The 22,596-nt window shown below is 42.0% G+C and overlaps 2 protein-coding genes across 3 annotated transcripts in view; one reads left to right on the top strand and one right to left on the bottom strand.

Moving 5' to 3' along the window:
• Positions 1-4,919, top strand: part of ARHGEF6 (Rac/Cdc42 guanine nucleotide exchange factor (GEF) 6) — a 125,237-nt gene extending 120,318 nt beyond the window's left edge. Inside the window, exons 21-23 of the mRNA XM_011948792.1 lie at positions 906-960; positions 2,266-2,527; positions 2,591-4,919. Of these exons, the coding sequence (XP_011804182.1) occupies positions 906-960; positions 2,266-2,406 (196 nt within the window). The 3' untranslated portion in view covers positions 2,407-2,527; positions 2,591-4,919. The remainder of the gene's footprint in view (positions 1-905; positions 961-2,265; positions 2,528-2,590) is intronic.
• Positions 4,920-10,324: 5,405 nt separating this feature from the next.
• Positions 10,325-22,596, bottom strand: CD40LG (CD40 ligand). 2 transcript variants are annotated; one of them, XM_011948790.1, is made up of 5 exons: positions 22,270-22,596; positions 20,276-20,407; positions 16,263-16,320; positions 14,272-14,334; positions 10,325-11,670 (listed from the first exon to the last, which is right to left on the bottom strand). In XM_011948790.1, the coding sequence occupies exons 1-5, from the start codon at positions 22,423-22,425 to the stop codon at positions 11,294-11,296; spliced, it is 786 nt and encodes a 261-aa protein (XP_011804180.1). In that variant the 5' UTR covers positions 22,426-22,596; the 3' UTR covers positions 10,325-11,293. The 2 variants fall into 2 exon arrangements, with proteins under 2 accessions (XP_011804180.1, XP_011804181.1); XM_011948791.1 differs by lacking the exon at positions 14,272-14,334 and having other exon boundaries at positions 10,971-11,670; positions 22,270-22,425.

Below are 22,596 nucleotides of genomic sequence, written 5' to 3'. Positions count from 1 at the left end.
AAAAAAAAAAAAAAAAATCAGAAAAAATGGATGGTTGCATCTGTATTGAACATGTACAGATTTTTTTCATACCTAATAAAGGTTTTCTTTTTCCATCTTTGTTGAGGGCTAATTGACAAAGGTGTTCAATGTGATGTCTTGATATATGTATGCACTGTGTTATACCATATTGTTTTTTCCTAAGTCATATGGTATAACAACTATTTACATGGCATTTACATTGTATTAGGTATGATAAGTAATCTAGATATAATTTAAAGTATGTGAGAGGATGTGCATTGGTTATATGCAAATGCTATGCCATTTTATATTAAGGACTTGAGCATCTGTGGATTTTGGTATCCATGGGGGTCCTAGAACCAATACCCCATGGATACCGAGGGAGGGAAGACTGTATAGTTTACAATGCAGTATACTTGAAATTTGCTAAGAGTGTAGATTTTGAGTGTTTCTGCCACACACATACAAAAGGTAACTATGTGAGGAGGTGGATATGTTAATTAGCTTGATTGTGGTAACCACTTCACAATGTATACATATATCAAGACATCACATTGTACACCTTTGTCAATTATCCCTCAACAAAGCTAGAAAAAGAAAAACTTAGTGATGGGCCCTAGTCTCTTGTGTTTTGTTCACCGAAGCTGGGAAGTGAGTAGAAAAGGAGGAGGGAAGTATAGAAAAAGTGTAATGACATTGCATTTAGCTAAGCATGTGTGGTGGTGGTTGTTCTTCCACCAAAATGAAGAAGATGGAAGCCATTTAGAGCAGTACCATTCCCAATCAGCTAGAAAGTTCACTGTTTTTCAGGATCTGTATTGTTATAAAGTGGCTTTTATTGTTTAGTATTTTAATAGTACCTCAGTGCAAGCCGTTTGTCTCTGAATTTTATCTTTATGTTCTAGGAGCCTTGTTGATACTGTTTACGCCTTGAAGGACGAGGTCAAAGAACTGAAGCAGGTAATAAAATATAAAAGTCATTTTCTTGGGTAACAGAACCGTTCTCTTTTTCTTGCCTCACACTGCCCATGCTTTCAGGGAAGGCCTAGGAGGAAGGTAGTGAGGGGGCATTTTTATTTTCCTTGTGTCATCAAGGTAGGTTTTGTTGATTTTATCATGTAGCCTTGAATTTAAATTTCTGAGGCTTGCCTGTATTTCTATGTAGTAGTTCACAATAGAGTCCCAAAGTTAGTTACAACTTTCCTGTTCTCTGACATCCATAAACAGACTTTAAGAAAAGACTAGTCATTCATCAGTGTGTAAGTGTAAAGAGAACCATTAATCATGGTTTGTGGGCTTTTCTGCCGATGTGGTCCAGCATCACTGCCAGTATGGCTCAGTGATGGACACTGTCACACTGTGCCTTGTATGTGAGGACTGACTGTATCTGGTGACAGAGTGAAGGATGGATGGGAGGGGAGAGAGATCAGGGACTAGAAGACCACTTAGGAGGTTCTTACAAAACTCAGGGTGAGACCTGTCAGAGTCTTGAACTGAGGCAGGGCAATGAGGCCGGGGAGGAGGAAAACGAATGTAAAGGATGGCATGTTGCAGAGTTTGAACCTATGGACAAGGATAATGTGATTTTGAGATTAAGAAAGAGCCAGGGATTAAAGATGAAGCTTCTTCCCAGGGTGTCTAGTTGCATATGGTGGTGCTCCTTCATGGGGATCAATAACCACAGGAGGAGGAGAAGTGTGGGGTGTTGAGAGAGATACTGAGTTCACTTTACGACCTGATTAGTTTAAGGTGACATATCTAGGTGGAAATACCAAGCTGCTGCCAGGTAATCTCAGGTATGTGAGAGGATCACTTAAGCCCGGGAGTTTGAGGCTGCAGTGAGCCATGATTATGTCACTGCACTCCAGCCTGGCGATAGAGTGAGACTCCATCTCTCAAAATAACAATAATAATAAAAAGAAATACCAGGCTGGCAGTTGAGATTGTGGACCTGATTCTCAGGAGATGAGGTCAGTACCAGAGATATTTGGGAGTCCCCTTAATAGACACTTGGATTGAAAGAGAAGTGACACTAAGTGAAAAGCGAGTTAAATTAGAAGAGGATCAGGGCAGGGAAGAAGAATCCAAAAGGTTTCCCAGAGACAGGCAGGAGGATTGACAGGCTGCTTTGTCACAGATGCTGAGGGAGGGAAGGTTGAGGAAGGAAAGAGAGTCAGTGATGAAAGCTGCCCCGAGGATGAGCAGGAGGAGCCCTTGGAAGGGCCCCCCTCTGTTTCGTAATCAACAAATCTTTCCCCATCATAGGAAAATAAAAGAATGAAGCAATGCCTGGAAGAAGAATTGAAGTCAAGAAGGGACCTAGAAAAGCTGGTGCGGAGGCTTTTGAAGCAAACAGATGAGTGTATTCGAGCCGAGTCCAGTAGCAAGACCTCAATTCTTCCATAACCATCACTGTGCCACCGGGTGGAGTGTGCCTTCAGGGCATCTTGAAATGTCCCGCTGAATGATTTGACTCAGTTTGCTCACTTCTTTGGCTTTTGTTTTGTGTTTGAGTCTCATTCTCTCTCTCTCTCTCTCTCTCCCTCCCTTCCTCCCTCCCTCTCTCTTCTCTCTCTCTCCCTCTCTCCGCCGTCTGTGTGCGTGTGTGTGCGCACGTGTGTGCGCTTGGGCATTTGCTGTTGTTTGGTTATTGGTTGGCTGTTCATTTGTTTTTCAACAGGGGAAAAAGCAGGAGGTGGTGGTAGAAATGGCCCCAGAGTCTTTTCCATTCAGTGAGACAGAGAAAGGGAACACAGGCCAGTTACTTAAAAGGTCTTCAGATTGCCTTCAGTTCACAGTGCCTCTGCAACAGCCATTGCCCTCAGGTCACATTCTTTGGGCTGGCTGCCCTTGCAAAGCAGCTGGCCAAGGCTTATTAAATGTGAACCCAATTTTCCCCCAGTGCTTTCCTGTACCTGCAAGCCTCTTAGTACTTAATTTACTGAAGGCAAATATTCCAGACTATGGCTAGAGTAGGATGAAAGACAAACACATCTGCCCAGTGATCCAGCTGCCCTTCCTTAGACCATCACATGCCTCCCCTCAATCACAGGTTTTAAAATTACTGCCCTATGTTGTCTCTAAGACCAAGAAAACTGTAGTACCCTTATCCCTTTTGTGTCATGTAAACTGTAACTCAGGGGGGCAGAAGCTCTGGTCACCCACACCAACATCAAATCCATCAGCAAATTCTACTGGACAATCCTCCCTTTCAGTAGCAGAGTTGACCGCCTTTTCCCATTGCATGATAGTTTCTTTCCCTCATCTTCTGCCTAGTGTGTAAGTTTTCTATTTCCCCAGTGCTTTTAGCCAGCTGTACCAAGTGGTGTGTAAACTAGTATGTATGTGCTTTGCTTACTTTTAAAAAAATGTAGTTAGACTGTGAGCAGTTACTTTATGTACGTTGCATATTCAAACTGTGACCTTTTATCCTTCAAAACAATCTGCATTAAGGAGATATTGTGCCCTAGTAGACAGTTTTCATTCACTTTATTACTCTCTCATTATGCTGTGAGAAGTTGTAATATTCATTGGCCTCTTTGGGTGGGACTCTAAGCAGTATTTGCAGAAATATGCTTCTGGTCCAATTTGTACATCCAGAACAAAAGGGCCCCTCTAGTAGCTGTGTGCTGGATTATTTGGACTGATTAACTCAAGTTGCTCATTGAATCACACCATCCGCTTTATCCCAGAAACTAGAACCGTGAGAAACCAGGTTTAGAAGACAGTCACAGAACAGCACACATCCAAATTCAGCACCATTGAAAGTTGCCCTAAGGCTCAGTGCCACTCACCCCTCTCTTCCCCAAAGACAAGAGAAATTTGGCGAGATGGGGGAGGTCACTGGAAAGTGAGGCCAAAGGGCTGATCAAAATTGCCTTTATAATATATTTGATGGATGCCTATAAATGTGGGTTTTGCAAATGTTTAAAAACCAAACTTGAAGCCAGGCATGGTGGCCCACACCTGTGGTCCCAGCTACTCAGGAGGCTGAGGTGGGAGGATCATTTGAGCCCAGGAGGTCAAGGCTGCAGTGAGCTGTGATGACACCACTGCACTCCAACCTGGGTAACAGAGAGACACCCCTGTCTCTGAAAAAGCAAAACTTGAAGTTTGAAACCCCCAGCTTGCTGAGGAGCCCTTTTTATTTTTGGTACTGAGACTCTCAAGGTCCCATAGCTATGTGGTACAGGGCTGTTGTCTGCTTGCTGCACAGCAGAAATTACACCATCCACAGGAAATGGACTATTCTTGCAGTCCAACATCAGCCAACCACACACAGCCGTGTTTGGAAGCTGAAGAGTAAAGAAATTTCTAGGAATGACTGTTGTTCTGTTTTTTAGCACAGCCATTTAGATATAACATCCTTCACTTAAAAATGAAAAACATCATCACTACTACCACCACCAATAACAACATCAACACAGATCTTCACATCTGCCCATTCTGTGGTTAGTCAATGGCTTGCAATAAATGTGCAAACTGCATCTGTAGGAAACATTTTTGTGATTATGAAATACTTTAGTTGATTGCTGAAAATATTGAAAGGTCTTCATTTTATAGTGATGTGTACATATGCATGTTTTGGGGACTGGGCCCTTCCGATGAGGGGCCCTCGGTACTCTGGGTAGCAAAGCTTGTGCAGAGTGGTAACCATGCTTACACACTAAACAATAATATAAAGGAAATGAAGCCATGTTAACCTGAGAGCAGTGTCGCCATAGTTGTGTTGTTTACAGTACTCTATAAATGGGTTCCTGTTGCCCTGTAATTAAACTGCTGCCCGTAGAGGCCTTTCGATTCCTTTTCTGTCCTGTCCCTTCTTAACACAAGCTCAAATTTTCTAACTTGTTTTTATTTTGAAGACTTTTAAAACGGACATTTTCAATACATAAAAATAAACAGTGCTTTATAAAAATAAGTCTTTTTCTTCTTTTTTTGCTAGCCGGTGTGCAGAAAGATTTCTTGTGCTGTGTCAGCTTCCTCTCTCATTTCCCTCATTAGCTAGTCTGCTCTCACCAAGCCCTCTAGCCAGTCTCAGCCTTTTTCACTCAGGGCAGATGACATTTGCTCCCAACTTTACAGAGATAATACATGGCCTGAGATAGAACCTTCCTTAACTTCTGTACCTCTCTTTTTCTGGCCCAAACCTATAAACCTATAAACTATATCCCTGCTCACCATCTGCTTTTCTTTTTTTTTTTTTTTTTTTTTTTTTTTTTTTTGAGACGGAGTCTCGCTCTGTCGCCCAGGCTGGAGGGCAGTGGCCGGATCTCAGCTCACTGCAAGCTCTGCCTCCCGGGTTCATGCCATTCTCCTGCCTCAGCCTCCCGAGTAGCTGGGACTACAGGCGCCCGCCACCTCGCCCGGCTAGTGTTTTGTATTTTTCAGTAGAGACGGGGTTTCACCGTGTTACCCAGGATGGTCTCGATCTCCTGACCTTGTGATCCGCCCGTCTCGGCCTCCCAAAGTGCTGGGATTACAGGCTTGAGCCACCGTGCTCGACCTGCTTTTCAATATTAGAGAAAAATATATTTTCCTGCTCAGGTTTATCCCTTGATATTTATTCCTGTCCTGATTCCTCTTTGAATTTGGCAGGATTTTGTCAATCAGTGATAATCCTATATTTTGACCACAGTTGGACTGCTGGTGTCAGCACTCAGGATGAAAATATTCGTTCCACTTAAAGATTGATGAGGTGGAAATTATCTGCTGCTCCACATGCATTCCTACCCCTTTTCTGTTTCTTTCCAAAAACATAAAGACTGAAAAATCCATTTCCCAGACTCCCTTCCAGCTAGGGTTCTGGATAAAATGTGGATTCAGATACATGTTCACTTTTGCCAACAAAATTTGGAAGGCTTAAGTTGGGCAGAGGCTATCTTCTTGGGGTTTGGTGGCCAGCAGGCGATTCCAAAGATGTGTTTGTGGCTTTTGTACTCCACATTCCAGTGTGTCTATTTACAGCTTTGTGAGTGAGAGACTGTAGTGGTGGCAGCAGCCTCCTAACATGTGGATCACAACTGCAATGATAGGACCTTGAAGCCATTAGTCCAGTGGCAGCCTCCTGACTTCCCCCTACTTCCACTTCTGTAGCCCGGTGGTTTTGTAGACAACTAATTATCTTCCTGCATGAGATACCTTCAGTGGTTTATGATTCCTGCTCTGAGCCAATAGATAGAACATGGCACCTCATGTGTGCTAGGCACTGTACTACTGGTTTACACCATTAAGCTCATATAAGCCTCACAACAACCTTATTAAGTATTTACTATTGTCATCTCCACTTATAAATGAACAGAGGCACAGAGATGTTGAGTAACATGATAGTACATGGTGGAGCTGGGATTTGAAACCCTAGTCTGTCTGCCTGTCGGACTCATGCTGTCTCTGTCACATATCCTCCTGTGCACTTGGTTCATGCTAAGGTTCCTACCTCAGCCATCCACCTTTGTGAAGTCACCATTAAGTTTATAATTGACAAATCCATGGGCTTTTTGATCCTCATCTTGACGTCTCTGCAGTATTTGACCCTTGCCTTCTTGATAAATCTCTCCTTCCTTGCTTTTCATGAGCCCACACTTTCTTGGCATTCATTCAGTCATCCCCCAGTCTCCTTTGCTGGACCTGCCTCATTTGGCTGTCCCCTGAACATTGCTGATCCTCTTTTCTTCATCTCTTCCAATGTGTAGACTATTCCTGGACAACCTTGACTACCCCCATAACTTCATTTATCAATGTCCACAGTTTTCCATTCTGACTTTTCTCCTAATCTCCAGACCCATGGATGCAGCTACCTTATAGATAACTCAGTGGAACTGCAGGAGTGGGGCAGGGAAAAATAACTACATATTTAGCTAGTTTTCCTGAAAGTTGCTGAATTGCTTGAAGAATGACTCAGAGGAGTGCGAAAGTGTAATATGGAAGGGGGAAGTTTGTGTGCTGATGCCCCTTAGACTGGGAATCAATGGTCATCGTCTTTTAAAGAAACATTCCTAAATATAGAACTTCGGCTGGGCATGGTGGCTCACGCCTGTAATCCCAGCACTTTGGGAGGCTGGGGTGGGTGGATTACGAGGTCAGGAGATCGAGGCCATTCTGGCCAACATGGTGAAACCCCATCTCTACTAAAATACAAAAAAAAAAAAAAAATTAGCTGGGCGTGAAAAATTAGCACCTGTAGCCCCAGCTACTCGGGAGGCTGAGGCAGGGGAATCGCTTGAACCCAGGAGGCAGAGGTTGCAGTGAGCAGAGATCACGCCATTGCACTCCAGCCTGGAGACAGAGTAAGAATCCGTCCATATATATATATATACGCATACACACAAACACACATATATATCTTCTCAAACCTACCGAAAAATTTGGCAACTCCAAGCCCCCTGCGCTTAACAGTTTTTGACAATAAAACTATACCATAAAAAAAGGGTCTTTGCTATCCACAGGTCTACTGTAATGTTTGCTTTTTCTTTCTTTCTTTCTTTTTTTTGGTTTCACTTTGCTTCACATTGGGTGTGGTCTTTGATCTAGTACATGAGCAAGGGCTCTCATGTATACCTGGGTTGCCAGGCATTCTCTTTGGTCTCAGAGGTTTCAACCATTTAAGATGGCACCCTGTCCACTTGCACCACCGAATGCAGACAGGTGTGCTGGGGACCATGTAGAGACCCACCTTAGTGCTTCTTACATGGTGATCTTCTCCAGAGAACAGATTCTGCTGGGGACTTTCTGTGGACAATCTCACTGAATCTTTATAAATTTTTTTTTTTTGAAATGCAGTCTTGCTTTGTCGCCCAGGCTGGAGTGCACTGGCGCCATCTCGGCTCACTGCAACCTCCCTCTCCCGGGTACAAGTGATTCTCCTGCCTTAGCCTCCCACGTAGCTGAGATTACAGGCAAATGCCACCATGCTGGGCTAATTTTTGTATTTTTAGTAGAGATAGGGTCTTGCTATGTTGGCCAGGCTAGTCTCGAACTCCTGACTGCAAGTGATCCACCTGCCTTGGCCTCCCAAAGTGTTGGGATTACAGGCGTCAGCCACCATGCCTGGCCCAGCATGTCTTCTTTTTATTCCCACTTTACAGATGAAGACACTGAGGACTAGAGGAGGTGAAATGACTTGCCTGTACTTATAAAGCTGGTTAATAGTGGAGCCTAGATTAAGACTATATCTGTCTGACTCCAGATTTAATTACTACACTACAATGAGCATTTCTGGTTTTGTTTTTTTTGTTTTAATGGGGATGTGGTTCACAGAGAAAAAGAACATAAAAATCATACTTAGTTCCATGTTTCTGTGTCTCAAAGTACTTCAGACTACTTTAAAAGTCTAAAGCAGTGCAGTTCCCAACACAGTGGCATTGGACCCTGTGAAAATAGTTGAATGTAGCACAGAATGTATTCCCTGCTGAAGCCCAAAAGTTGCATGTCATTTCCGTTTAAGTGGGGGCGCCCTGTTCTGACAGCTTGCTAGAGCACACTGTTTGCATTTTGCGGTCATTTGCTAATCATCAAGTAACAGAGGCAGTAATATTTTATCCTTTGTTTATTTTCTCTTTACCTAGAAATAAAAATTATTGGGTATTTCAAACATTCCCACCCTCCCCCTTAGATAGAAGGCAGAAGTCACATGATTATAAAAATGGAACTAAGTTAGATAATTTATGACCAGACTATTACAGGTAGATCAGAAATGTACTCGAGTCTTTTTCATTTATAGGAAAATGCTGAAAATGTTCAATTGAAGTTTGGGACAAACATATTAGTTTGCAAATTATCATGAAATATATAATAAAAACATTATTTATTTTTAGCTACAGCACAATTCTCAGTTATTTTTTGCTCCATGAGTGCATTTTTATCATCTAGATATTTTTGACACAATAAGGATCCTTTCAGTGTTGCAAATTTTTGCCTCAGCCAACACACGGAATTATTTCCTGGGTTAATGAGTTATAAGCAGCTGTATTTATTCATTCATTTATTCCTTCATGCACCAAATAAAGGGCCAATTCAATGCTGGGTCCTGTGGTAGACGCTGAAGGTATCATGGTGAACGGGACAAGGTCTTGGTCCTCAAGAAGCTCACAGTGTAGTAGGGAAAACTTCAACCATGATAAGTGCTGTGAAGCACTTGCTAAGTGCAGGGTGCAGTAGGGGAGAGAAATGGGTCTTGCAAGAAGAGAAAACAGCATTCCAGGGCCCTAAGGTAGGAAAGCATTTGTAACCTTGCTTAGAGGAACTGAGGGCTAGAACTTAATAGACCGAGAGAGGTGGCAGCAGGAGATGAAATGGATTATTTTGGTCTTTATCACAAGATTCATAAGAAGCAGGGGACTGGCTGTGCATGGAGAATGGATGGAAGGGAGCAAGAGTGGAGGCAGGGAATCTAGGAGGCTGTCGTACTATTCCAGAAGAGAGATGGTGATAGTTGGGACTAGGATAGCAATAGTAGAGATAGAAAGAAGTAGATTAACTCAAGGACTACTTAAGAGATAGGGTTGATGAGTATAGGCTGGAGGGATTGAACATGGGGGTGATGAGAGTGAAGTCAAGCCAGTTTCTGACTTGAAAAACAGGGTACATGAAGACACCATTCACTGGAATGAGAAACATTGAACACAGATCCCATTGTGTGGGGGGAAATGTTAAGAGTTCTGTTGGAATGTATTAGGTTTGAGGACTAGGTCCACCCTTTGGAGATGCAGGCAAATTCTAGGAGACAGTTGAGAACAAAAAGCATGGCATTAGTGGCTCGAAGGTGCTGCTAAGTTCAAACCATGAACCCAGGGAGATAACCAACAGTGAGCATGTAGGACTTACCCAGTAAAGATGAACACTCCACTCTGGGTTTCTTACATGAAAAATTCCTCTATTAGAGGTGACAAGAAATGGCTCCATTGACTTCAGTGGAAGACTGGGGGACCAATACTTCGCCTCAGATTTTCCCAGCTCCATTTCCTCTTGTCTAAGTGGAACCACCTAGACAGCTATTAATAAGCTATGCCACTACTTCTCATTTAAGGACCCCCTCCAGCCTCACTTGGCTGTGATTAATTAGAAAATGTTCTATCAATCTCCTGCAACTTTTTCAGAAGAAGCTGGAAATAAAGACCTAGATTGCTTTTCACTGAATAGGCTAGCACATCATCCATCAAAGGCTGTCACAGACTTCCAGAAACCGTGCTGCCACCAAGATATTTTATAATATAAGTAGCTTGAGAACAAAGTTTATGAAAACATCACAAAGGTTGGGGAAATTCCCTCCAAGTGCTTCCTCTTTTCCCAACCTGACTGGGAGCTTTAGGTACTCAAACAACAACGATAATGTTAAGAGGTCTTTATTATTCAAAAAATAAATAACAAGATAATTACAAGTTCACTCTGGAAACAATGGAGACTGCAGGTAGATACAATAGATTTCCTTTAAATACAGTCATTTCGTGATGAGGAGTGGGCAGGCTCAGGGCTGCACTCCCTACTCCTCACCCCCATCTATAGTGGTAGAGATAGGGACAGGGTGGAAAGAAGAGAACTGACTAGCAACGACCTGACTGTGTGTGTGTGTGTGTGTGTGTGTGTGTATGTGTGTGTTAGACAGAAAGAGGGATTGAGAAGAGAGACTGGGGGAGAGAAAAGACTAACAGAGGGAGACAGAGAGATTGAGAAAGAGAGATTGGAAGAAAAGAGGTTGAGAGAGAGAGAGAGAGAGAGACTGAAAGAGAGAGATGGAGAGAGAGAGATGGAAAGAGAATGAATAACTGTCCGAGTGGGTGGCAGGGTGGGGTTTTTCGGTTCTCCGCTGTGTTAGACGTTCTAAAGCTTGGCCCCCTCCAACAAGGCCACAGGAACCCAGAGTCAACCATAACTGAATGTGAGCTGAGGCTACCCATTTCCCTTCTGCATCTTCACTGATAAATCAAATGCATTATCCATGGAAAGACACTGCACGCAAAGAAACGAAACTGAACTTGGCAAATTATCTGCTGTTTACTCAGAATTCAACGTGTGCGTAATGGCCTTGTCTTTTCATAGGACTCTCTGGATGTCTGCATCCGTGGGGTTGCTGCTTCAGATATATAAGCTCTTACGGAGCAGGGCCCGTTTTGGTTTCATGTGACCTGTAATTCACTTATTACAGTTCTACATGCCTTGGAGTGTATAATAAATAGCTCTCCATAAGGAGGATCCTAGGGTTATAAATAGGCAGTTAACAGGGGGTGGGCTTAACTGCTGTGCTGTATTATGAAGACTGCCAGTGTCAGCTCCACCACAGCCTGCAAGGTGACACTGTTCAGAGTTTGAGTAAGCCAAAGGACGTGAAGCCAGTGCCGTGGCTCACTTGGCTTGGATCAGTCACATTGACAAACACCGAAGCACCTGGTTGCAATTCAAATACTCCTCCCAAGTGAATGGATTGTTGCCCGCAAGGTTTGGCGGAACTGTGGGTATTTGCAGCTCTCAGTAAGATTCTCTCGAATCTACCAGGGGCCTTTAGGCAGAGGCTGGCTATAAATGGAGCTTGACTCGAAGCTTCCCGATTGGAACAGAAGGTGACTTGGGCATAGATATAATAGAGTCCTTGTCTTTTAACGGTCAGCTGTTTCCCATTTTCCAGGGTTACCAAGTTGTTGCTCATGGTGTAGTATCCTTTTTCAGCCCACTGTAGTACTGTTACAAAGAAAGGGAAAGTTTGTGGTGAGGTGAAGCAGAGCATGGTTCACATTCTGACAAAAAATATAGTTTAATGTTGGATACTGGCTTTGTATAGGAATGGATTCTCAAGGCCCCTTCCATGGGCTTCAGAGTCAGACAGAGCCATGTTCCAATCCAGGCTCTATTTAAGCTTGGGCAAGCCTCTAAATCTCCCTGAGTTTCAGTTCCTCATCTGCAACACTGGGCTCATATTGGAGCATATTTCAGAGACTTATGAAGATTAAATAAAGTAAGAGATCACAGTGAGTTTCTTTCTCTTGTTAGAGTTCTTATAGCCAATTTGCCTTGAACTTAAGAAGGCACAAATGATTTCAAAATTTGACATCATAAATTATACATACCAAGTTACTCAGACCAAATGTTTACTAATATTACCATGAATACCTTACTTGCCTTGAATTTTACAAAGTCAAAGAGTTGTCAGTCTACCTAGCTCAGCCTCAGCACAGAGAAAAGACCCCATTTCTTCCTACCTGATCATGCTGTTGCAAACCTGATCTGCCTCCCCCAGCAAGGACTAAAATTAGGCAAGGAAGTATGAAAATAAACTGTGTGCTCATTTCACGGTATGTTTTGATCTCCCATTGTAGTGGGTGCCACCAACTTGAAAGTACCAGTATTCTTGTGGCTAAGCCAGAGTACCCACCAACAGTGTGCCATTTTCTCGGCTGAGATGTTGAGTGGGTTCAAAGAAGTGTGTGCACCCGGCTTCAAATCTCAGCTCCCACAGAAAGCTAGACTGACTGATGGGGGTGAGGGGTGAGGAAAAGTGAAAGTACTGATGTGTTTGCTTCCTTGAGCTTTTAAAAAAGTAATTCGTATTCAATAGTCTTAGGTCTATCAGGGCACAAGATCCCACGTGCTTGGCGCACCCTTTACTAACAGAGAGACATCCTAAAATGCCTGACAGATCTGGGCCCTCCAGACCACTCCAGAAACAATGCTTCATTAGAATGTTTGCTCTTTTGAACCATTTTATTGAGAAAAAAAGGGCAGGTTCTCAATCTTTTAGTTCAGTAAGTTTACTTTGGTACGTCCTCACCTAATTTTAGTACTTGCTATGGGATGTAGGGCAAGATTTTAGCAGCATGGCTAGGTAGGAAGAAGAAGTTTGGGACTGGGGTGAGGGTGGAATGTTACTGTTTTCCCATCTGATCCCCTGGAAATCTATTGTGATGCAGACTGTAAGATATTGTAGGACTGATACCCATTATGAGCCTTTTGGGAGAATCTGAGCTCTATGAAATATATCCAAGAGCAAGGGTTTAGATACAGGTGAAAAAAGACCAGTGGGAAGCTATTCTTCTAGGAGATTGCTCTGTTGTTGTCATCTGATCCAGAAGAGAGAAGGGGTACTTGACAAAATTATTAAATATTGTGTAACTAACTGGTATTAATGAGGGGCTTTATGTCACTCTTTTGACATCTAAGCCATGGTGAAGTAAACTAAGTAGTGTCACCTTACAGCTACTTTCGGCCACATTAGCTGATTTGATGCTCAAAGTCACCCTGTAAAGTAGGTGAAGTAGAAAACTGCCGCATGGGTAAAGGGTCTTGCTCAAGGTCACCCAGCAAGCGGTGGTCATGGTCCTTGAATCCCAGCGTTCAAAAACTCCCTATTCAGTGCTCTTACTTTGGTACCATGATCCACGATAATGATAACTGTCCATGTGTTACACTTACTGGGAAGCCCAAGCCACTTCAGAGATGAAGTGGTGTCTTTTCTGTCTCTCTGTCTCTCTTTCTCTCTCTGTCACACACATACACACATGCACACACACACATGTACTGTTTAGAACTCCATTCCGGAGTACTCTGCTGAAGTTTTGAAAGACTCCTCTGACGCTCTTGCCTTTATGTTGATGGGGGACTTTATGTTAGTGTGCATGTTTCCATCCATTTATCAGATACGACATATTCTCCGGCACCAGTTATTGCAAGGTGAACATTTGGGAAAAAATATCTAAAGGCTAGAATGGAGGCAGAACGTATGTGGAAATAAAATCGTTCAGAGTTGAAAAGATCACAATATGTCGTCTGTTGTTACTTCATTGGAAAATGTAACGTCTTGGGACCTATTGATCTTTACAGAATGATTTTACCTTTAATTTCCCTGAGGTTGGCCTCAGTGAGGCTGAGCTTAATCATACAGGGATTGACAGATGGCAGGAAATACCCCACAAGGCCCATTTCCACACAGTGAAGAGGGGTTAGGAGGAGGGATGCTCCCAGTCAGGAGGTCACTACCTGCCATTTCTTCTATGTTGTCAGAATAATGGTCCCTCCACCCACCCAGTAATTCATCATTTAGAATCAGCCACTGAACAAGAACATAATGAGAACATCGAGATTGCATTCCACCTCCTTTTGTCCCTCTAAGTCCCATCTGTGCATTTGAACTCACTTTGAAGACAAAGAAAGGAATAGGAGAAGTGTAGGGGTAGGTTTGTAAATTGGGTCCCAGGAGAAAAGAGGAGTTTAACCATTAGGTAACATGACTTCGGCATCCCAGCCTTTCCCCGTGGGTGGCTACCACTCAGATGCTGTGTGACTTACCAGATGTTGTTTTACTACTGGCCTCACTTATGACATGTGCCGCAATTTGAGGATTCTGATCACCTGAAATGAAATAAAAAACAAACTGTCGGGCTAAAATAATGCAAAAACTGCCCACAAAACTATTCAGTCCAGTTGTACAACTGTGTAATAGAGACTGTGCAAAAATAGATTATGTAAAAGGAAAGATAAAATGATCTGAAATCTCTCCCACTGAAGGAAAAGTTGGTTTCTAATATCTGAGTAATTGAATTGGCTGTTTCCATTGATCTCATTCTCCTAATAGTTGATCAATACTCGATTCCATTTTGCATAGATTGACACAGGCTAAAAACGCTGGTCTTCATTAAACATACCGTGAATGTTGCTTTTAGGAACAACTCCATACACTGGGGATTTTAGTGGGCTCCAAAGTCTGTACGCTTAGTAAGATTCTTATGGTTTCTGATTTGGTCAAGCAACTGGCCAAACTATTGAATCTATCTTTAATTATTTCTTGCGTTAAAGCCCTGCTCCCTAATGAGATGTCCCAATCTTCTAAGGGCAGAGGCTGTGTGGAAGTTTCTTTTTGTCCAGTATGAGCCTGATGTTGGGCACTTTGTAAGTGCCCTATAAATGTTGAGTTAAATTGCATGACTTAAATGACAAGTTTGGTTAATGTTATAATTTTCCTGAAGACTTCTAGACAGCATCTGCATAAACTGTTTCCTCAGATTTCTCTGTAATTAACAGACAGCATGGTACTATTACTCAACATATCTTGCAGTCATTCTGAAGATAAAACCTTCATGGAAGTCAGATGACCATTTAGTATCCAGAACAATAGTTAAGGCAAGTTCTGAGTACTCTCTTTGCCTCAGAAAATAGTATCTCTATCTCTGTGTGTGTGTATGTTTTTGTGTGTATTAAGTTTGCAGAAGCCATAACATCGTGTTCACCCACTTTGTGATATAATATTCTCTCTAACAACACCCGCTCTTTCCCATAATCTGCTGCTGAAGTTACTTCAGGCATTATTGTATTGGTTGGCGGAATCAAATTCTAAAAGAACACGAAAAAGTTAGTGTGTCCATGAAAAGGAGGTGTGTGGCAGAGGAAAGGGCCTGGAAAGGGTCATAGGAGAAACAGTGGAAGACATCAGGGATCTTTAGCCTGGAGAAGAAAAAGCTCAATCAAGGCTTGGTGGCCATGATTGCTGTCTTCCATATCTGGACAGCTGCTGGGTAGGAGAGCAATTATACTTTGTTTACTATGGCCTCAAAGAGTAGAACTGGGACCAGTGAGTGGAGATTATAGGAACAAAGTTTGACTTGAAGAGGAAAGACTTCTCTCGAGTAGTATAGTAATCTTAGTATTATTAGAGCCATTCAAAGATGGATCAGGCTGCCTTATGAGGTGGAAGGTGCCTCATTCCTAGACATGTTTGATCAGAGGCTGGATGGTCAGTGCTATTGTGAAGGAGATTTTTGTTGTGGGGATGGTGCTGGATTTGAGAACTGTCAAGGTCTCTTCCAACCCTGAGATGTTCAGGATGCTCTGACTTTAAGAACAGGGCAAATAATAGAACACTGTGACATTGTCACTCCTTGATCCCAGGGGCTCCACCGGTCACTGTGCCCCATGAAAAACTGTTATCAGTGAGTGATGAATGCCACTGTTACCAAATGATGACTTTCCTGTCTTCTCATTCCACTGTAGGTGGTACCAGGCTATATGGTTGCTTCTATTAAGGTACTGAACATAATGGGATTTCTTCAGATTTGGTATCATTGGCATTAAAGGAACATATCCTTTCTTCATAAATATATATGTACAAAGTCTTTCCAAATCACAGGGACCAGAGAAGGTGTCAATTTGACAATTGTGTTCCTGTTTTATTTCCAGGGCTAAAAGTTCCCTGATGCAACAACACTGGGTTGTTCAATATGATCAGCCTAAAGCTTCCTTTTAGTTTTTAGGCATTCATAGAAATTAGTAAATAGCAAACCTACCTTTTTGCATTTCAAAGCTGTTTTCTTTCTTCTTCTCCTCTTTGTTTAGCATTATATCCTAAAATAAGAATCATTGCAAGAGGTCATTTTGACAGGGGTTCTGCTGTGGGGTTTTAAAGTTATCATTCGTTTTGCATCTGTCATTACTCTGTTGTCTGTTTCTGGTGAGGATTATAATATACACTCAGATCCTGTCATTAATTCCATCCTGCCAATTCGGAGTCCATGGATCTGACAGACGAGCCGACAACCCAGAAAGCCAGGGAAGAATCTGGAAGTAAAATCCAGGCCTTATTATCTCCATTCCAGTGTTCTCTCCAGACCAGAGGCTGTGATCCTGACCCTTCCTATGACCCCAACCTCCTTGGCTTTGACAGATATTGACAAATAATGTTGAATGGGGAGATGATTCTACCCTGGGAACTGGCATATGGAATGTTATTAAACATAAAGCATGGTGTGTATCTATTAGAATAAATTTGGTCAGAAATCCTGTAGGAAAAGATAATAGTAAGTTTGACCTTGGGAGAGAAATGCCAGACTATGAAAAGACCCTCAGACATTTTTAATTTTTCTATCCCTTTCAATGGACTGAAGAGATTCTCTTGTTGATAGGTGAACTGTATTTATTTAGAATAATCAGCATTTAGGAAACACAGGTCATCTCCCAATGGTGCTGATGTTCAAAGGCAAATGCAGCACTTCTTGAAGCAACACTTATAAGCTGAAGGAAGCCTAGAGGTATTTAAAGAAGCTAACAAGAACTTCCATCAACACAGGTTGGAAGATAATAAAGGCTATTGCTGCCATTTTAAAGAGACTGAACAAAAGGCCTGGAGGGCTTAACTGGTCAGTATGAGGTCACCCAAAGAAGCTGAGGTTTAAACCAAGAGTGGAAACTGTAAGATGACATTCATAGGCTGGGCTTAGCTTATTCCATCTCTCTATCCTCTGAACACAAGGGAAGAAGACAGTAGTATTTTCACATCTTATGAAATCACAGTCCTGTGCTCCTTCCAACTCCTGGAATCAGTTGTCTACAGGACCCTTCCTTTTCTTTCCTCCCTGAGAAGGAGTTTGTGTTGTCACTGTTGAGTGCTGGCTGTAGGCTCAGCTCAGTGGCCAGATTTAAGGGCGTAGTTCACAGAGCCTCCAGGGGAACCTGAGCCTCAGAACGCTCACATGGGCCCCAGAGCTTCAACTTTCCATTTGAGCTGAAACGCAGCGCTATGAAGATGTGGTGACAGGAAAATGTTTGTGAGATCACAAGTAAACAAATGACTATTTAGTGTCTTTTCAAAAAGTAGAGTGTGGTGATCAAGGTTGAGATACTTTTAGGCTAAGTTGTTGCATTGGTGTTGAAGCCTGGCCAAGATGAAAACATGAAGTCAGCAAAGCTTGTGTTTCATGAGCCCAGCCTAGCCTTTCCGTGAACTTCCCCCAGCCACACTCCCCAGAGCCTTTTTTTTCTTGCTTCACTCCCCACCTCAACTGAAATACTTTTTAAAGTGGACTTTCAGAAAATCCAGAATGAGTTATTTCTCTCTTAGTGGGAGTTCCACATGGCAGGTATGGACAGGTTGCCCTTTAACTTGATATATAAACGCTTTGACTCTCTCAAAGGCATCGCAGGCATTGGTGGGCAAATAATCCTGGAACTGAATATTCTAGCAGAGGTGGGGTGGGTTGTAAGTTTTAATATGAAATTATACTACTCAAAATAATACCTCTGCTTACCCTCACTTGAGCCCTGAATACCATCTTTTCCCCAAAATGACAGATTGGTGCTACCTGCCTCCAGAGATAATGAGTTCCTTGTCATTAGAGATGTTCAAACAGAGATTGGATGACCACTTAGTCAGGAGGTGGAGAGAAGCCTGAAGTTGTGGATTGAGAATTGGATCTGATGACTTCTAAGACCTCATCAAGCCCTAGGGTGATTCAAAGACCCCAAATTCAAACTTTAGGTTGCTTAGGTGCGGCCAGATTGTGGCCCGGAAAGAAAGCCTGCTAACATTAGCTGAGAAAATATGAATCCAATCTGGAGCTATTCTATAATTGGCCTATTGAGTTTTTTCAAAATCTCAAATATTGTTTTAGAGTGAGCAATTTGGGGGAAACTGTATTGGAAAGGGGATCCGTCATTGGGGGAGGATTGGGTAGCTGGAGGACTTTGTATCTACTCGTTGTGCATAATCTTAGGTATAGCTGGTGTTGACCAGGGTTCCACACCTGCTGCAGTAGAGACAAGGGGCCTCCTTAGTTGTGTGTAAGGAGGAGATTCCTGGGGCCCTGGCTGACATGCCTGAGAAGATCTGCCTTTTAAGAATATGAAACATTGGAGCTGTCACTTTTTTCATACAAGCATAAACAGGGAGGCCAAACTGACTCTTTTCCTTACTCCTATCCTTGGTAGCTGATTTTGGGAGCTTTACGTACATATCCAACCTGAAATATTGATGTGAGGAATTGACAATTCAACTGTAAAAGTCTCCGTAAGAAACGAGGGGGACTGACAAGCCACTCTCACTGCCATTGGAGGGAACTGAAGGCTTATCACATAATTATAGAATGTCAGAGCTAGTAGTGCCCTTACGGATAATCTGTCTTCTCATGTTATAGATGACAAAACTGAGGCCCAGAAAGGTGAAGTTATTTACTCAAAGTCACACAGCCAAGCACATTCAGTCTGTTATTTGGATTATTAACCATTGTTTTGAAAGTGCCTTTATTCACATTTAATCTCGTAACACCTTCCAATACTCTGTAATACTGGCCCAAATCCTCGAAGAACCTAAGAAACTCAAATCGTTTTCCTAGCTGGCCAGTCTTGCAAAGAAAGGGTTTAGGAGTTTCATCTAAAGCCTAGATTAGTGTAAAGAACCTGAAAGCGAGCAGCGGATTTGAGCTGCATTCTGATCTCCGTAGGTGACTTAGGAATAAGCTGTTAGAGTCTTCACTAATGAATTAAAATGACACCTCGGTGACAGTACAGGAGGGGAGGAATAAGATCAGAAATAAGATCTTAAACATTTTACGCCTGCATTAAATTACACATAATCTATATTTGAGAACTAATTCCTGTTGGTTTACCCAGATACCCACCCATCTGGCCCAGAACTGTCGTCAATGTGGAGTGCTGCCTCCTAGAAATGACCCCTAAGTGAGCCGAGGCCCAAGGGTATTTGACTCAGTGTTCTGAGAGGGACGTAGGCAGAAAGAAATCTTGATGTTCTGCCTCAGGAGAAAGAGCCCCTAGACCCCATGTCTGTGACGATGGAATTAATGTAAAGGTTGTAAAAATTCTTGTTTTAGGTATCTGTTATAAGCCATAGTCACTGCAGTGACTTCATGCTGACTACCAGCCTGGTGGGCTAAAAGGCTTTGAACCCTCTGTGCCTCTGGTCATGACCAGTCATAGAGTGGGTGGGCTTCATGAGCAAGTGATATTATATAGAACCTGGTTTGAGCGGCACTGAGAATGTCTATTATTTACTCCCCGCACCTCTCTCCCCAGTAAAAGGGAAAGATCTTACTGTCAGGACATCTAAAATTCCATCATCAGAGAAGCACTATAGACTGTTACCAGTCTGCAGGAGTTCCTTCACTTGTGGCCTGCTGCCACGGCAGCTGTTGATGGCTATTGCTTCCCTGGGAAATGGGAATCAGACCATGGGTCCCCAGTGGGAGAGCATCAAGGTTTGGATGGGGAGACACAGAAATGCAAAAACCAGGCTTCGTGGACTTTATCATTTTGCCTAGTGGTAGCTGCATATGTAAGCTCACAGATATGTTTGACTGTGCCCCTAAGGGTGTATTTTCCCCAGAGAGTGTCTTTGTTTTTTTTTTTTTTTTAACACACACACACACACCCATGTATGAGTGTATATATGCATGTGTGTGTGTGTGTGTCCGTGTAACCAATCTTTAAACATTGGCATTGTCAGTTTCCCAATCTAGAAAATGTAGTAGAACATTTCAATGACACTTTTACCAGCAACTAAGCTCCTTACCTTCACAAAGCCTTCAAACTGGCTTTTAATCTCCTCACAGTTCAGTAAGGATAAGGATCTTTCTCCTGTGTTGCATCTCTGTATCGTTTTCATGAATACAAAATCTTCATGAAGATTCCTTTCATCTTCTATCTATTTTGAAATAACAAGGATATGATAAATGTCATTCGGAAGGAGAATACAGCTAATGATATCTGTCTCTACATTCATTTCCATGGCATCAACAAGAGGAGGACTTTCAGGCACAAATAGGGAATAATAAGTTATTATATTGGCTGATTGCTATTTTGTATTTGCAGTTTAAAAATCTATAAAAGCCACCAATTAAGATGTCATGTTATCAGAAACTCCAGGTAGAAATCAGAGCTATTCTACTAAATGTTCATTACAAAATGCGTATTTTTTTCAACATACTATAGCAGCAATATTCTGTAATTGTCACATTTCTCATTGCTTCAGTAATGATTGGTCATTATAAACATCAGCCTAGAAAATAGTTTTCTGCAGAGCTAATTTGCCCACTTCATTTTAGTGTTTGTGATGCAGTGCTTTATAAAAAGAAGTTAATTTGCAATGTGTCAGTTAATGAGTTCTAATTACATCTCTCTCCCTTTTAACTTTAGTATTTGTAGAAAACATTTGCATTTTTAAAGAAATCATCTTTTATCCTCACAGTAACAAGATATTTTATTTTCCAATGTCTTAGAATAATTAAATGTATAGAATTCACTTGCATTGTCAACTAATTTTGTACCATTTTCTTGCTTTAAGAGTAGATTTTTTAGATTCAAAACAAGATTCAGTTACTCTGGCAGCTTTTGCTGTCATTAAGAGCACATGTAAATAGTATGGTAAATATCAGTCCACCAAGGTCACTCTTGCCCCTTTAGAAGCTAGGCCTATGTCCAGACATTTGACTGACAGAGCACATCAGGCCAAACACAAATAACCAACCAGACCAGAAGCCCCCTCTTTCTTCAGCAGTGAAACCTAAAATTTGGATAACCCAGTGGATGACTTCAACCCTCACTATCTCACCTTATCCTGATAGAAAAATCTCATGACATTAATTCTAGGTCCAGATCCTTAGAGAAGACACTCAAGTATCCCTGATAAAGTGCAATCATCCAGATGCTTTCTAGCCACAGTTCCTGCATCCAGAATTTTAGGAACAGCCAGAAAACTAATCAACTTTCTCCTTTACATCTATGATTGGTGTTTTGTCAACACCAGCCAATTATACTCCTCAGTGGAAGTGAAAAAATTCATGAAAACAAAATAAATCCTGATGGTTTTCTTTTCCTAAGAATGCAAAACAGCCTACTAAGTTACTCTGCTCTTTTGTTCCTGCAAGTCTAACGATTTAAAAATGTAAAACATCTCGGAGGGAAACTGAGCATCTTGCAACTACAATCAGTGTTTGCGAAGAATTACACAGAGAATGCTACTTTTACTAAAAGACTGCAAATTCTGGGACTTATCCATGTCTATGTTAATCCGAAGCACTATGAAATTTTAGATCAAATTGACGCTCTTCTTGCCTAGCTGGAAATTTAAAAGAAAAAAGTTGTCTCCATAAAAAAATAGCTTACTTTTAAAGCAGAATTTTAGCAAATAATTATAGCTAGTGCGTACATAGTGCTTACTATGTATCAGACCCCCTTCTAAGATCTTTACAAGGCTAAACTCACTTAATCTATGAAACGGACACCAATGCCATCCCCATTTCTCAGATGTGGAAACTGAGGCACTTGCCCCAGGATAACAGAGATGGCATGGGCAGAGCCAAGATTTGAACCCAGGCAGTCTGATTCCAGATCCCAAGATCCTAACCAGAGACAAGAATATGAGACTTCATCACTAGGCAACAAACATTATGCCACAAGACCATTCTTCTATTTGGTTTCTACCATCATCCATCGTTTGGGTAGAACCAACCTATGAATTAGTAAGGACCCCAAATTTAGTTAATAAAGGCTTGTGGTTCATCTTACCTTGTCCAACCTTCTATGAAGATACACAGCAAAAAGTGCTGACCCAATCATCTGGGTGATAAGAAAAATAGTAAGTAAATACATAAAAATTTTCATTCTGATGGGCAGTCCAGTGGCCGCAGATCGGGGAGAAGGTTGGTTGTATGTTTCGATCATGCTGTGTTAAAGTTGAAATGGTATCTTCTGGCAGAGAAGGTGGCAGAGGCAGCATGAGAAGACTGTCAAAGTGGCCACCTTACTCAGGATTAGTTAAGAGCACACAATCGTTGCAGCCCACACTTCCTGGAAAATGTGCTTCGTAGTCTTCTCTCCCAGCAAAAATGTTAC

The sequence above is a fragment of the Colobus angolensis genome, unplaced genomic scaffold (assembly GCF_000951035.1).
Source record: "Colobus angolensis palliatus isolate OR3802 unplaced genomic scaffold, Cang.pa_1.0 Scaffold283, whole genome shotgun sequence".
In the NCBI taxonomy this organism is placed as follows: domain Eukaryota; kingdom Metazoa; phylum Chordata; class Mammalia; order Primates; family Cercopithecidae; genus Colobus; species Colobus angolensis.
Note: the sequence above shows the minus strand (reverse complement) of the source record. Positions and strands in the feature narration are given on the sequence as shown.

What these genes read in the sequence shown, in the direction of transcription:
- CD40LG (XM_011948790.1), bottom strand. Translation starts at nt 22,425, where the DNA reads ATGATCGAAACATACAACCAACCTTCTCCCCGATCTGCGGCCACTGGA. An exon ending in TTCATAGAAGGTTGGACAAG is followed by an intron (nt 20,408 to 22,269) that starts GTAAGATGAACC and finishes ATTTCAAAATAG; the next exon opens with ATAGAAGATGAAAGGAATCT. An exon ending in CAGTAGTAAAACAACATCTG is followed by an intron (nt 11,671 to 14,271) that starts GTAAGTCACACA and finishes TCTTTGTAACAG; the next exon opens with TACTACAGTGGGCTGAAAAA.